The 16,899-nt window shown below is 19.2% G+C and overlaps 2 protein-coding genes across 2 annotated transcripts; one reads left to right on the forward strand and one right to left on the reverse strand.

The window, feature by feature from the left end:
* Positions 1 to 666: 666 nt before the first annotated feature.
* On the reverse strand, positions 667 to 3,225 carry MKS88_000801 (uncharacterized protein; the record flags this gene model as incomplete). The annotated part of the gene is made up of 4 exons (XM_067219333.1): positions 667 to 1,818; positions 1,911 to 1,996; positions 2,077 to 3,082; positions 3,205 to 3,225. 4 exons carry the CDS (start codon positions 3,223 to 3,225, stop codon positions 667 to 669), a joined length of 2,265 nt encoding a protein of 754 aa, XP_067075582.1.
* Positions 3,226 to 9,473: 6,248 nt separating this feature from the next.
* MKS88_000802 (uncharacterized protein) lies at positions 9,474 to 10,455 on the forward strand (the record flags this gene model as incomplete). The annotated part of the gene is made up of 2 exons (XM_067219344.1): positions 9,474 to 9,560; positions 9,688 to 10,455. The coding sequence occupies 2 exons, from the start codon at positions 9,474 to 9,476 to the stop codon at positions 10,453 to 10,455; spliced, it is 855 nt and encodes a 284-aa protein (XP_067075583.1).
* Positions 10,456 to 16,899: the final 6,444 nt, after the last annotated feature.

A 16,899-nucleotide genomic window follows, 5' to 3' on the forward strand; every position in this document is an offset into this window, starting at 1 on the left:
TAACAGTGTTTTATAGAATATATAGTTTACTTTTGTATAAGATAAATTATATGTGGAATATAATTACCTTTTCATATATTTTAAAATCTTTTTTTTTTTAATGAACAAATTTACTATATCAGTTAAATCATTAATTTCCAAATAATACGAATACTTGTAGATTACATAATAATTATCTTTTCAAAATTGAAAAATATTGTACAGTAATTTTTAATGGAATAAAATATAATTATATAAATTTATGTGATAATATTATATTAATTCAAAAATAGTATTAAAATTTATTTATTTTGCTCATTTTTATTATTCAAAATGTTAATTTTTTCTATGTTTAATATTTTGGAAAATGTCAATATTTATATATATATTTTTTTTTTTGATGTATATAATATCATCTTACGAATTTTATTGAATAGAGTATTAATATAATATTCTAATGGATATTTTTTTATAAAGAAAAAATTGCATACGTAATAGTAATATATTTTAAGTATCGAAGTTTCAAACTTCATATTTCATTCTTGCCTTTTTCTTTTTTATTACTTGTTACTTTACATTCCTCTTCTTTATTTCTTACATGCACTAAAAAATTCAAATAACCTTTATTTTTAGCAGCACCTTATCTTAAATATAATCTAACTATATTTTGGTTGTATTAGTATGAATTTATGAAATGTGTTTTTCTGCTATATCAATGGATTTTTCTACTGTCCCATTATTAACTATAGAACGGGCATATAAGTCATCTTCTCCTATCCAATCTTCTATCTCATTTCTGAAACTGTCCTTCCTTATATGAGTATGGAATTCCTTATTTCTTTTATTTTCTATATCACTGTTAATATATTCAATTGTATTTTCTGTAATTTCTTGTTTGTTACCTAAATATTTTTGTGTCTTCCATTCATTTATGGATATATCCAAAAATGATTCCCTATTTTCAAAGTACACCTCTTTTTTACATTCTTCTAATACCGTCATAAGCGCGAGAACACACAAATTTGTTAATAATTTTTTTTTTATATATTTATATAATTCTTCATAATTTCCTTTTTGCTGAAATTCTTCTATATTTAGTGGTGATAAATAATTTTTATTATCTTCGTTTTCATATTCTTCTGACATATTCTGCAACTGCTCTGCTAATCCCTTAAACCAATCCTGTTCCAAATACTGTTCTATAATAGTACCATTTTTTGATATCCACTGTTTCCATAGATTTTTTTCTATTTCAAAAAATGGAACTTTGGGTTTTTCTCCAGATTTCTTTTTTATTTCTTCCATTTCATGTATATAAGCTAGTTCTTGCTTCCATTCATTCTTCAAATTATGAAACCAATGCTCTTTTTTTAATATTTCAGAAGCATTTCTATGTTTTTCTATCCATTTATTCCATAGAATATTGAGGTTTTTTATATCGTTGTTATTTAGAATATTTTCTGTTATTAGATGATCATCCGTTAAATTAGCACAGGTTCTATAATCCTTTTTTACTAACGCATCTATACATATTTCTAATAATTCTTCTTTGTTGTTTTCCAAATCTTCATTTATACATTTTTCTAGTACTTCGATATGTACTTCTATTATGGTTTTTGATCTGTCTTTTTTTCGCTTTGACACGTTTACATTATTTGTAAGTTCATTTATTTTTATTTTTTTTATGATTTCTTTATCTTCATCTATTGAGTATCCTAAATGCTCATCTTTTACAAGCTTATTTTTTTTGTTAGAAAATGAAGGTACTAGCAATTTCAGGAATTTTATTTGTTTTCTTTTTATCTTTTTTTTTTTTTTAAACATCACCATTAATAAGAACTACAAAGAAAAAAAAAAAAAAAAGATTTATATAATAAATTATTATGGTAATCAAATGTTTATTATATATTTAGTTTATATTTTTATTTTACTTTAATAAAAAAAGAAAATAAAACGATAGTAAGAATACTTATTAAAATAGATGATATATAATTGTTAGGCTTCTTTACCACTTTATCTGTAATATATTTTTAAATATATATATATTAATACATGTATTTATTTTGAAATTAGAAAAATAAATAGCATTAGTGGTACCTGAAGATATAGGATGAGTAGAAGGAGCTGGAGAAAGTGAGGTAAAACTTAATGAATCAGTAGATGGAGAAATAATTTCAGGATTAGAAAATGCTCCAGAATCATTAGGAATTGACGGTGGCAATATAGAGTCTTCTTGTTGTGTATGGAGAGATTTAGAATCTGTAGTTTGCTCTGATGATTCAAATTCTGAAGATGCTGCTACTACATTTTCTTTCGTTTTATCTTGGTTAACTGATTGCTCAGATGCTCCTTGTTGAGGGGGTATCTCTGTAGGTGAATGTTGCACACTTGGAAAATTTTCCACTGGTGATAAAGTTTGATTTTGAGGTATAGAATTTTCTGGATCTTTATTATCTCTTTGTGATTTTTCTGGAGCTTTAACTTTTTCTTCAGGTATATTCATATCAGAATATATGAAGTTATTAATTGTTTTAAATGTTTGAGAATTCATTATGCCACAATTGTTTGTTGGATATTGGGATAAAGCTATTTTGTTTTTGCATTTGGAATGTAAGAGACCCTTCTTATTATTAAAATGATCCTCCCTGCCTTTAATCCACACATTATATTCCGTAAATTCATTTATACAATTCGCATCACCATTGCAATTATATATATTACTATTATTTGTTTTATAATTATTTAGTATTTCCATATATTCTTCTTTTTTTTCGCAGAAATCATCTGCATCATAGAATAATTCTAAAAGTTCTTTTTCTTCATTGTTAAAGATCATAAAACATCCACCATGTTGTGTTATCCCTGTAAAGTACTTACTATACCATGTTCTTAATGCTCCTTTCCAAATATATTCTTGATAATGCCTATATGGATCTTTCGAATTAATTAAATAATCAGCCAGATTCTTGCATTTTTCTCTAAATTTTTCTTTTTTATTTTCACTTTTTAAAGAAGAGACTTGAGATATAATATTAGCACCAACTTGTTTAAATTCTTGTTGTAAATACAAATTTATTGCTGTAAAACCCTGAACAACTGGGTACTATATTTAGAATCATTATGAATTATATAGGAATTATTTTTTATAGTAGATATGTTATAATTTTATAATATATATGCAATTTATAATTAAAATTATGCATCTTAAAAAATAATGAATATTACCGAGTTAAAACATTTTTCCATGACTATAATATTATTGTGGGTTGCAAATAACAATCTGAAAGAAAAATAAAAAATTTATGTCTTTTTGTTTTTCAATAACGTAATTTAAATTAATATTTCTTAACTAAAAGAAATTATAAAATTATCATCTACATAAGACTTTTTATATGATATATTTAATAATGAATGCATTACTATTTTTTTTTATAATCTACATATATTCATTAACCTTAAATATATAAAAACTAGATATATACCTAAACTTATTTTAATATTTAATAAATGTTAAGTAAATATTTTTATGAACAATTTCATGTTTTCTATATGAAGAGAAAGTCAAGTTGCTAACAATATAAACCTACATATAAGATGCATCATGTAATATATAATTTATTATCAAAGAAAACAGTATTAATATACTGTATTTTTTCCTTTTTTTTTAATGAAGACCAAAAAATATAAATAAAATTGTATGTATTAATACAAATAATACACCGTATTATTATGTTTGTCCGAAAATATATAATCTAAAAAACAAATAATTATTAATACTGTTAGTATGTTTTTTTTTTATTATATTATTTTTGTTATTTATTTTTAATATTAGTTATAATTTTTCCATAATTATTTTGTTAATGCTTTTACGTATTTACTATGTATCTAAAGATGAGAATTGATAATATATAAATTATACTAAATTTTCGCTATGATACTAGAAACCACATAATTAAATTGTAACTGACACCTAATATATATATATATATATATCACTTATCTAAAATTGAACTATTTGAGGTATATATATAATTCCATTAAGAAATTTTAAAATAGAGTAATATATTTCATATATATATATTCTGTACATGCGTATTACTTCTTTTATTTATGAATGAATTCATATTGGCAATATTTTAATTAATAAAATGAATATTTAGATATATTAAATAATGAAAGAAAAGTCATCTATTTATTCGAAATAAGTATAATTTTCTGGATATTTTTTTAACAAAATTAATTATTCTATACATTTAAAAAAGTAGTAAATTATATTATAATTTTTTAATGAATAATAATAATAATATTATATTTCCATGTAAATGAATTATTATACTATATTAAATTATATAAAAAATATTGAACCCCCTAATTTTGTTTTTGCAATTATTTAGAGATATATTCTAATGAATATATCAAAAAAATAACCTTTATTTTTTGTTTTTATTTTGCATAACTATATGAGAATATCATTTAAACAACAATGACAAATATGTTTTACCATAAAAAATGAAAAAGTTAATATATTATTTTATAATACATTTTAATATATGAGTCACTATATGGAATTACATAAAATTTTAAATGTATTGAGAATATCATAGGTTAATGAACCATAATTTAAAAATACAGTTACTAATTTTAATTTTTCTTTTGAAACTAGTACACAAGAGTTATAGAATAGTGAGTACGTTAATAAATAAATGCATATTAATTATAAATTTTTGTAAATAATTACTTCCCATACAAAATTAAGTTATTATGTTAATGTTTAATGAGTCTATTACATTAAAGGATAATAGATTTTATTCATTTCTAATTTCCGAATTTATATTTATACAAATTTTTTGTTTTATATATTTTTTTGTTTTATTTCCTTACTTTATATCTCATTTATTTTAAATATATTTTGATTAATAAGCCTACATGTGGGAATATACGTAAAAATATTTTATTTTTTTTCTAGAAATTATATTTTTAAATCTTTATGTTTGAATATATTATATGTGTGATACGCATACTACATAAATAACATATGATATTAGATGTATATAAGGTCACATAAAACAATATATTATTTTCTTAAATATATGAGAACCTACTGGAAGAAATTCAAGTTAATTGCTTTAAATATTTATATAACAATATTTTTTTTTTTTCTTCTTTATTTTATTTTTTATTATCTTATAAATATATGTATATTTTGTATTTTTATTGTTTTATAAATATATATATAGAAAATTTTTTTTTAAATATATTTCTCATTATTTTGTTGTAATATATGAACAAATTTAATTTATATTAATGGAGTTCACCGTTTACATTTAATTAAAAGCAATGAAAAAATTAATAAATATTCATATTAGTTATTAAATATTCCTTCATAATGGCACGAATATATTATTTATTTAAAAAATATTTAACAATAAAATATATATAATGATAGGTAAATATTTCACATAAATTATACTAAGAGAATATCAATGGATATATATGATGAAGTAGAGGATGAAGATGAAATATATATGCAGCTAATACAATGTTACATTTTTTAGTAACTTTAAATAATATAACATATTTTTTTCTTATTAATTATGTATAAAAGAACAACGCAGTAACTGTGATATATATTACTATAAATAGAATTTACGTATTAAAATTTATAGTTCATATTATATGACATACATATATATAATAATTAATACCCTCTAATAATGAATACATCCTTAAAAATAATGTATATGAAAAAATTTATTTTATGATATATTTTAATTTTACATATATTATTTTAGTTGTAGATATAAATATAGAATCGAAACACTCTATAAAAGTAACTTATATATATATATATATGATTTCAACAAATATGAAATAAATTTTATTTGTCTTTGTTTTCTTAATGTAAAATATTTGATAATATAATTATGTTTTAAATAATATGTTTACTCCTTTTGATTTACATATAATTGCAATATTTTCAATTCATTTAATATAAAATTCTATGATTTTAACAAAGATAATTTAAAATTGGTGTTCAATAATTTATTACATTCACACTATTTAATTAAATAAGTACAAATGTTATTACTTAAGTTCAATTATATATAAAAGGACAAGTTATATTTATTATTAAGAAAAGTTAGTTAATTTAATGATTAATCTGTAAGTGTGTTACAGCTATTATTAACGTTCATATTTTATAATTATTAATTCGTCTTTTCTCTTAGATTTCCATTTATACATATAATATGGATGAGTTGCTTATAAAAAGTAATACGCTTTTTGTGAATGGGTGTATTAAATGATAATATAGGTACAGTATATCAAATTAGAATTGACGATTTTTCACAATTTATATGTATCTACTTTATAAAATATAACTTTTCATAAATATTTTTTTTTTGATTTCCTATATTTTTTTCTTTTACGTTTGTAAACTTGTTCAAACGAATCTTATTACGCTAAAATTTTGTCGTTCTATTAGATTTATACTCATTTATACGGTACTGCTTCTACAATATTAATATTAAAAAAAGTTGTTATAATCTTTTTTTTTTTGGTATTTTCTAAAATAACACTTTCTTTAAGTTTTTTATTACTTTATGTTATATGCGGAACTATCCTTATTATTGAACATTTATAAATAAGAATTTACTACAATATAACATGTTATATAACACCTGTTGTTACGTGATTATTTTAGATTATTTTCAGAATTCAAGCTAGTTTATTAATCATTTTTTTTATCTGAATATTTCGAAATCATTATATTTGTTTTTTATTGAAGAGAATAGGAAAATTAAAATAGCATAAGCTATTATTAGAAAATATTACATATTTTTCAATGCAGCACTATTACGATGTTAATGCGTTGTCTGAGGAGATTGGATATTTGTAAAGATGTGCTTGAAATATTTGAATAGAATATTTATATTTTTAGATAAATAATATTAAAAATACTACAATATATGTTAATGTTATTAAAGGATATAAACAAATATATTGAAATGTAGTAGTTCAGAAAGTTCTTGTACCAATGACACGCTATCATCGAATGAGTATTTGACATAAATTATGTGTCATTGAGATTCTACATGTTCATTTAGTTCATTAGTATGTTTTAAGCTGTTCATGTGTTAGAACCTAGGCATATTATTTTTATTACTATTATATTCATTTTTAACGTTTTCCATTTATGTACAAAAAATATTTCCTTTTTATATAACACGTACATTTATATGGATATTAAATAATAAATAATATTTTTCACGATATATAAGCATATTATATATATTAATTGAAAAATAAAAATTTATTAAAATTAAAGCGAATATAAAATGTGTTAAAAATATAAAAAAGGGGGGATTTTCGGGAATTTTACCTTTGTTGAACAACAAAAAAATAGATTCATTTAAGTTACGGTTAAAACCAAGTAAGTAATACAATAAATTCTATAAAAATTGCTTATTTAAATGAACGCATTATTTATTAATATGTTAGAATATACGATTTTCATAAACATGAAATAATGTTATGGAAATTGTAATTTAATATTATATTTATCTTCTTTTATATGTATGTATTAAGCATTAATAATATTATTAAATAAACATAAAAATGATATAATTAGAAAAGTATTTAAACACTATTGTTATATTATAAACAATAAAAACATATGACATATATATAAGGGAAAAATTAAATATTTTCCTGTAAATTAATATATTTATATATGGTCTCTTTATTTAGAGAATGTAAATAATCTAGATGAATAACTAATTGTTTTTTAAAATAAATAGATCAAAAAATACTTAGGTTCAATAAATGTTTCTAAAAATAACAATATTTGTAAGTAAATATTTAGCAGTATTTTATTATATAGTGCACTTATTTTTCATAATATATTTTGTAATTTTTGTGTATAGATTATTATAAATTTTTATAATGGATTAAAGCATATTATATACATAAGCATTAGATGAGAAAAAAAATGTGAGGTGTTAAAAATGTTCCAAAAGATAGAACCTAAGTGTCTTGATAAAAGACATAAAGAAAATAATATATATATATTAAAAAAAATAATTATGATAATTTTAGTATAAGAAAATTTATTTTTCTTTTTTTTATAACTTAGAAATAGTATTACAAGTTTATCTATTTCCTTTTTGATTTTAATTATTAATTGAAAAGATAGTATTTATTAAAAAGAATTATATCAATTGAAATTTTTTTTGACTGGAATATTTTTTTATAAAACTTTTTTATATTTAAATTTCTAATGGTTACAATATGTAAGAGATATATATGGGAATAATATATTTATGCTCATTTATTCTAGTTACCCTAATAAATATGTTTTTGGGATTATGTATTTTCAAAAGAATATATAAAAAGTAATTTATTCTTTCTAATATTATGAATTGAATAATCACTAAGTCATATATTTTAGTTGAATGTATTTTTATTATTTCACAATTCTATAAGTATATTGTGTCATATATATATCTTTAGTAAATTTGCTTCAGTTGATATATTTTTAAATTAATGAAATTTATTGTATCAGTTATATATCTGCTTTACCTTTAAACATTTTTTTTTTTTAATATTCTTATATTTCTTTAGAATATATAAAAAAAGAAATTTAAAGTTCTATGTGCATGAATGTAAAAAATTTTCTTTTATATGGAAGGTATAACTTAAACGTAATTAAAAATTGTGATTTTCAAATATTAAGGTGCAAAAATAAGAAATCACACCTTGTTTGCACTTACAATATATATATCTACATAGATTAAGTAGTTCCATAAATTTCTATCTTAAAAAGAAATTATATACTATAAAAAAGTATATTTACTTGAGGAGGAATTAATGCATTTGTCCTAATTAATATAATTAATATGTTTTTTTTCTTATATTATTATGATTATTGTATTATTATAATAATTGATATTTTATTAATAAAAATCAACGTTTTCAAAATAAAAATTTATATAATCAGAATTATTAATTGTTTATAATTTTTAACATTATTAATTATTTTCTTAATATATAGAGGAATATATTATATTTATATTCTCTACATTCTATATAGTGTATAAACTCAATATTTACATATAATAAGTATTCGAATATTATTTTCATAATTTATTCTGAAAAAGGTTAATAAAAGTATTATATCATTATAACACTACAATGAATATTTAAATTATATATTTTAAATATATATGTATTAAATCGAATTATATGATTTCAGAGAAAGTTATTTTTTTTTTTAATAAAATTAAGATAAATATTACATAATGCATTTTAAAAATTAACTTTGATTATAGAACATGTAACGTACATTATAGTTATATATATTTTATTATATATTTATACAGAAATAATAAATTTTTTTTTATTATTTTAAATATTTCGTTTTATCATTAGAAGTATATTCTATTATTATTAACTTCTTCTTTATTGATTATATTATAATATTAAATATCTGTATCATGGAACAAAAAACAAAGACCCTCTTACTTTTTAATATTGTTGAGCTCATCCTATTATCTTGGATGCTTCATTTTAACAGTGATGTTGTATGCAAATATTATTTAAGGATATTTGAAATCATAATATTTTTTGGTTTTTTTCTCTATTAATACCTTTTTTTTACCTCTATATTATTTATACTATTAAATAAAAAATATTTACATTTTTTTTTAGGGCGTGTTTGACTTGCCATTGAATAATTATTGCAATTGTGCGAAGGAATTAGAAGCAAGAAATTATCGATTACTAGAAGGATATAAGTATAATATCGATTCAAAGGATATATTTACAAAAGAACAAATGCCAAATATTGGTTTGACCAACAAAAAAGATATATGTAACAGTGAGGAAGGGTTGCAAAGCAAAGTAAATAAGTCAAATGGATGTTCACCAAGTATAACAAGAAGTCGTAAAAAAGATATGAATAAAAAATCTTGTACATTTGAAACCAAAAAATATTCCCATTTGGAAAAAAAAATATTCAAGGAACTCGATTATGAGAATTTTCTTAAAAAAAACAGATCAATTACTGATAAGATGTACAAAAAAATAATGCTTAAAAAATACAGATTACGTTTTACTTTACCTTTATTATTTTTTTCACTGTTTTTAATCATACTCTTAATAGATTTATCATGGGGTTTGATTGATAAGAATAAGGGGTTATGGGGTGCATTAGGGGTTTCTACCTATTTAGATAGCTTTGCTAATGGTCCTCTGAAAAGTTTTTTAGAACCATTGACAAAGTTCCAAGGTTTTTGGAAATCTGCTTTTAATGCAACATCGAGTACAGTTAGTGAAAAACTCGTATTATGGCATTTATTTGGTATACTAATATATTTCATACCGTTCGTTATATTGGGTTTCACATTAATATTTGGGATTATTTATTATCATAAAAAAGTTAAAAAATATGAAAAAATCAAGTTCAGAAAAAGGTAAAATGAATAGTAAGTGATATTATTCTTTTTAAAAAGAAATACCCAATAAGAACTAATATATATTATTTTTAGTGATATTCTTAATAAATATTCTCAAAACAGTATAAATTTTATAGGTAAATTTACATAAATATACCGATAAATATATTCAACTGTAAAAGAATATGTCTTAATTTTTTTTGTGAATATAAATATTTTAAGTTTTTTAAATGTGTTCATTAATATCTTATCTCTGTTTAATGCCGCATTTTCGATTTTTTTATATGTAAGTAGGTTTTTATGAGAAATAAATTTTTCTGAGATAAAATTAATATATAATAGGATAATTTACATACATATATTGAAATAGTATGTTAATTTATAAATATAATATGTGATACTTCGTATTTTTCTACAGCTGAAGTCTAAAATTATTATTTATGAAAGTAATTATTAAAATGTAATATTAGATTTATATTAACTATAAATATGTCCTATTTTATAATTTATGTAAGAATGTGAATTTGTTTTGTTGCATTTACATATACATATTTGTAATTAGTAAAAGTATAATATATAAAATATCTTTTATGAAATATGTTTTATAGAATATATTTTTTGTTAATCCCTTTTTGAAAAAGGTGGGGATCTTTAGGCATGGTTTAAAAGAAAAAAAAAATGTATATAATTATATAATATATATATTAAATATTGATTAATTTTAATAGTTTTTTAAATTAAAATTATGAATGTTTAAAATTAAAGGAAGAGCTAAACGAATTTAGTTTATTATTAGTGTATTCGGCTGCGATATTAAAGATCATTTTGGAAATTATACTTAAATATATATTATATTGAAAATATATAATCTATATAATTTGTTAATTTTTTTTTATTATAAAAAAATAAAAGTAATTAGTTTAAGATAAAAACATATGAATGTATTATATTATGGAATTGTTTTGTTTTGTTTTTAATGATCATATATATTTTAATGTGTCCTATATATCTATGAATATAAAAATTCTCTTTATCTGTAAACAATCTATATTTATTTTATTTTTGAAATAATAGATTAAAGTGTATTTAAATATTTATATATGCGTTCTATTTTTCAAGATTGTCTATAATTATGTAGTGCGTAAAAGTTTGAAAACATTTTAAATATATATGAAAATATAAGTATTTTATAGAAACAATTAATAACATCTTCAAAATAATTACAATTTATTAAACACAATAAATAAGAAAAAACAATTATATTTTTATAGATAATTTATAAATAATATGGTTATTATTTTTTAGATAATTTTTAACAATTTGTATGTACAAAATTATATATTTGTTTGCTTCGTTTCATTCAATATATCTAATACAGAAATTTGGTTATGGAATGGTTTTTCGAATATTTTTATTTATTAAAATTGATTTTATATAGATATAAATGAACTCAAAAACATAAAGTTAATATATTTTTTAGTTATTACACTTAAATACACTTTTAAAAAATATTTTTATATAAATAAAATGTCTCATTCATGATTATTTCTTTGTAAAAAGCATACTCAAGTTAAAAGGGAATATGATATTGTTATGTACAAGCAGTTATTCCTAGGAATGTGAAAATATATTCAATATACATTTTAATTAAAAGATCAATTATTTTTGTATTTCTTGTTAATTCTACAGATTAATATAATATATTCAAATATTTTATTTCATTCAAATAAAATATATATCCATTGATATACGTAACAGTTCTATTATAGCAATAGGTATTTTATTTTTCGTTTTTTTATTACATTATTGTTACTTATGAATATATATAGTTAAAAAAAAAAATAATAATAAATTTAGTACATGATTATAGATAATTTTCATTAAAATTATGTAATACCACTTGAACGCAAAGATTACAACTTTTAAAAATTATGGTACGAATATAAAACAGAAGTCTTAATTTGACTTTAAAATAGATACTAAATCATATATTAGATAGGATAAAATAAATTTAATTTTTTAAATATATTATACGCTAAAAAAATAATATATTAATACAAGGAGTAATTGAATCATATGTTATATTTTAAAAAACATAAAATTATATTTTTCTTCATTTAATTTTTTTTATTATTTTATTGTTATAATAAATGATATTTTTTTTTAATAATAATTTGTGAAATATAATGTCTATAATATTTAATTGTTATTAGAATAACATCCATAAAATGTGTAATTAATATTTTAATAATAGATAAACCTACTATGTATGTATTCTATATGTTGTATATTTTATGGGAACTCAATATTTCAAAATAATATGGAATAAAATTTTTATCCCTTAGTTTATTAAGAAAAGGATTTGTAAAAATACTATTTAATTAGTACACTCGATGAAATAATTTAATAATATACTTAGTATAATTACGAATAAATTTAAATTATTTTATTTTAAATAAAGTGTATTTTTTAAAAATATTAAAATTAAAATTTTATAATACGTTTATAAATATATTTTTCTTTATATATATATTACAAAATTTATTACAGCAATGTACATTTCATTAATTATTTAAGAAGAAATAATAATTTTTTTTTTTTACGAATATATTAATAATATCAAAGAAGTATATCATGGAAAAAAAATTTAAGACTATGTTATTAATTAAAATTTATGCAATTATTCTTTTAACTTGATTATGTCATTTATGAATATTATATGATAATATTATATAAGGATATATTTGCGGTATACATCTTGTTTTTGATTTTTTTTTTATTATTACAACTTTTTATAATAGAATTATTCATTATATTATATATGAAATATTTACTTTTTTTCTTTTTTTAGAATAGGTTTATCAGATTTTCCGATGAGAGCTATAATCATGGTAGCAATTTAAAAAATAGAACGTATAGATCCCTATCCGATTATAAAAAAGGTAAGTGTTCAAATATTGTAGTATTAAAAGAATATATACCTAATCATAGTGAATGTGAAGAGAATGATATATGTAATAATAAAAATGGGGGAATATAAAAAACCGAATAACCTAATAAATCATTAAATAAGAAGAAATTCTATACACAAGTTACGGGTAGCGATAAGGAAATGCTAGATAGAAAATATATCCGTTTTGAAAAAACATGAGTTAATGAAAATGATTATGAGGTCTTTCAAGAATAAAATAGAAAAATTCATGATATAGATTTAAAAAATATAACACATAGAAGATATGCATTTGGAGTTGCTGTTTTTTTTCTTTTTTTCTAATTGAAAATAGGATGCCCTATATTAGAAGGATTAGGTTACTTGAGAAATCTACAAACAATTCTTGTAGGACTGTTAACCATTATTCCATAACTTAATTTTACTCCAGTAGAACACTTTATTTGTTCAATATTTTTTGGAATACTTATGATTTTATTAGTTATAATAATTATAATAACGATAATTAAGATCTTAATAAATAATTAAAAATATAAAAAAATTAAGTTGAGGAATGTACAAAATGAATTATAAGTAGTGTGCATTCTTCTCTAAGGGGATTATTAATGTGAACAACTATATCTTTAGACATATATTTTTTTTTTATACATAGATATAAATGAAATAATTTTATAAATGTACTTGTGTATATCATATTATGTTTTTACGTTAAATAAGAAATTATGATTTTAAATTTTTTGTGAATTTAAAAATTTAAGGAATTTTTATTTTTTATTATAAATTGTTGTTTCAGAATAATTAAATATTAGTGATTAACATATATATTAATTCATTAAAATATATTACTATATAGAATATATATATTGGAGTTAAAATTAGTGTACAGTAGAAAATATTATATAATTTCATAGATGTCCTGTAATAATTTATATTTTAAATGAACCATGGTTGTGTCCCATTTTTTATCTTATTCTAGTCTAAAATGTTTATTTATATATAAATTAAGATAAATATATAATTAGTTTTGTATTAAAAATTAATGTGTTTTTTTGTATTTATTGGAGCAAGGTGAACGTATTATATAACATTGATATATAGATATAGTTACAAAATATATTTTTACTTAAATTTTGAAACGTAAGTAATTTAAACTAAAAATAAAAATTGAAGTAATATGCTTATATTACAAGAAATACAAAATTATATGAAGAAATTTTTTCATATGAAATGAAAAAAAAAAAATAATTCATGTATTATATAAATATAATGGAGATATATACTATTTTACAATTGATCATATAAAATTTTATTCACATTCGAATAATTATAATAAATTTATAAAATTCATTTTTTTTAATGAATACTTTTTTCTAGCTTTTTAATAGAAATTAATTTATGAAATAATTTTATGTATATTAATTAAAAAAAAATTTATTATCCAAAGCGGAACAAAATATTAAAAAAAAGTTACTAGAAATACCATTAAGTAGTGAATTAAAATATTTTAACAAGTATAACTGAGGGAATCGTAGTAAAAAATCAAGTTAAGTATGCAAAAATTTCAGAGGTTTGAGTTCAAATTGTTCAAGTAATATTTCAATTAACATTCCACTTAAGAAAAAAAATAAGAAAAAAATTAAGCTAAGGAACCGTGTCTTTTTTAACCAAGAAAGTAGGTAACAAATTGTAGATTTTCTTGTATGTTTCTGATTATAAATTGCAGTAGTATTAATTTTATTTTCGTTATTAAAAGAATTATATTTATTACTTGAATTTATATGGCTAAAAGATGAGTCAAACTTTGAGTATAATTTTTAAAAATTTTTGAGTAAGTATTCTTTATTCCAATTATTATCATAATGTTTCAATGTAGGAGATATTTCTTTTAAATTATCTTCAATGTAGAATTATCCTTGTATCGGCAATTCTGAGTTTTCCGTAAAATAATTAAGTTCTTCTTGATAAGTATCACTGAATATTGATTTATTATCTTCTTGAAAATGTTTATTATGCTATAATACATATGGTTTTCTTTTAAATGCTTTATTCCTTTCTCATTTTAAATTAGTTATTTTTTTTTTTTTAAAGTTAAAATTTATCTCTGAGCGATTCTATTGCTTCACTACTTAATATTCTACTAAATTTAACGTTTAATATGTTATTTGTGTTCAATTCCTTGTTCTTTGATTTATAACAAATGGTTGAATAAAAGTAAAAATTCATATTAAACATTCAAAAAATGTATATTTATATGTTATGTGAATTAAATTTTTCTTTCATATAGAAACATAAAATAAAAAAGAAAAGGAAAAAATTTAAGTATAATAACTAAGATACTTTGTATGTATATTTTAATGTACATATAAGACAGGAAAAAATAAAAGCTTTAGTAAAAAAGATTCACATTTTTGTATTTCGCCTTTATAATGTATTTCTTTAAAGTTATGAAAACTTATGTAATAATTGAGATATTAGATACATATGATAATTAAGATAATATATAAATGGTAAATATACAAATTGTCTTAATTATTTACTGTTATGCCAATATATAAAGCCTTTATATTTTTTTTTTTTTTTTATGTAAATATAACAGTGGAACTACGGTGGAACAAGACAAATATACATTTAAAAATATGTTATGATTAAAAAATATATATTTAAGTTAAAGAAATATTTAACAATAATATTAATTATTATTATTAAAATAAAACAACTAAAAATGGATTTAATAAGTATTTAATGAAAAAAATCATATAAATATTATAGTTCAACATACAAATATTTTATTGCAAAGATATATATATATATTGGTATACAATATATTCATAAAATATTGTTTTAATATGGATATATTATTAGATAAAATTGTAGTAATAATATATGCACTAGAATACATTTACAAAATATTTTTAGAGCTTATATCATTAAATATATCAGAAAATGTATGATAAAATTTTTTTAGAAAGAATCTATTAATTAGTCAAATGTAATGTTTTTTGAAATTATTTTTATTAAAAATTAATTAAAACGTATATGGAATATAAATAATAATAACAAAATTATAATATATTATATGCATTTATAATATATATATAACGAGTTTTAGACATCATTTGATTAAATGCAATTATTAATAACTTAGCTGACTAAATATAATTATTTAACTTATATATAGTTTTATTTTTATGTTATAAATAATAAATAAAATATTTTTTTTGTATATTAATTTAACAACTAGCTCTATTGATTCTTTGCACACCATATACATTTATATATGAATCCAATATTTTCAATAATATAGTGATAAAAAAATATTAAAACTATAACATGTAATCCGTTATTATACCTTTTTTTTTGAATGTTACATAAATGCAAATAGAAAATGATATATTGAGAAAAAAACCAATTAAATTAAATATTATATTTTAAAAATAAAATTTTTCTTTTTCTAAGATTTTACTGCTATTTGTGTACAATATTTTTTTTATTTCAATTTTTTTTTTTTTCTTACTT

Source organism: Plasmodium brasilianum, chromosome 2 (genome assembly GCF_023973825.1).
Source record: "Plasmodium brasilianum strain Bolivian I chromosome 2, whole genome shotgun sequence".
NCBI classification, from domain to species: domain Eukaryota; phylum Apicomplexa; class Aconoidasida; order Haemosporida; family Plasmodiidae; genus Plasmodium; species Plasmodium brasilianum.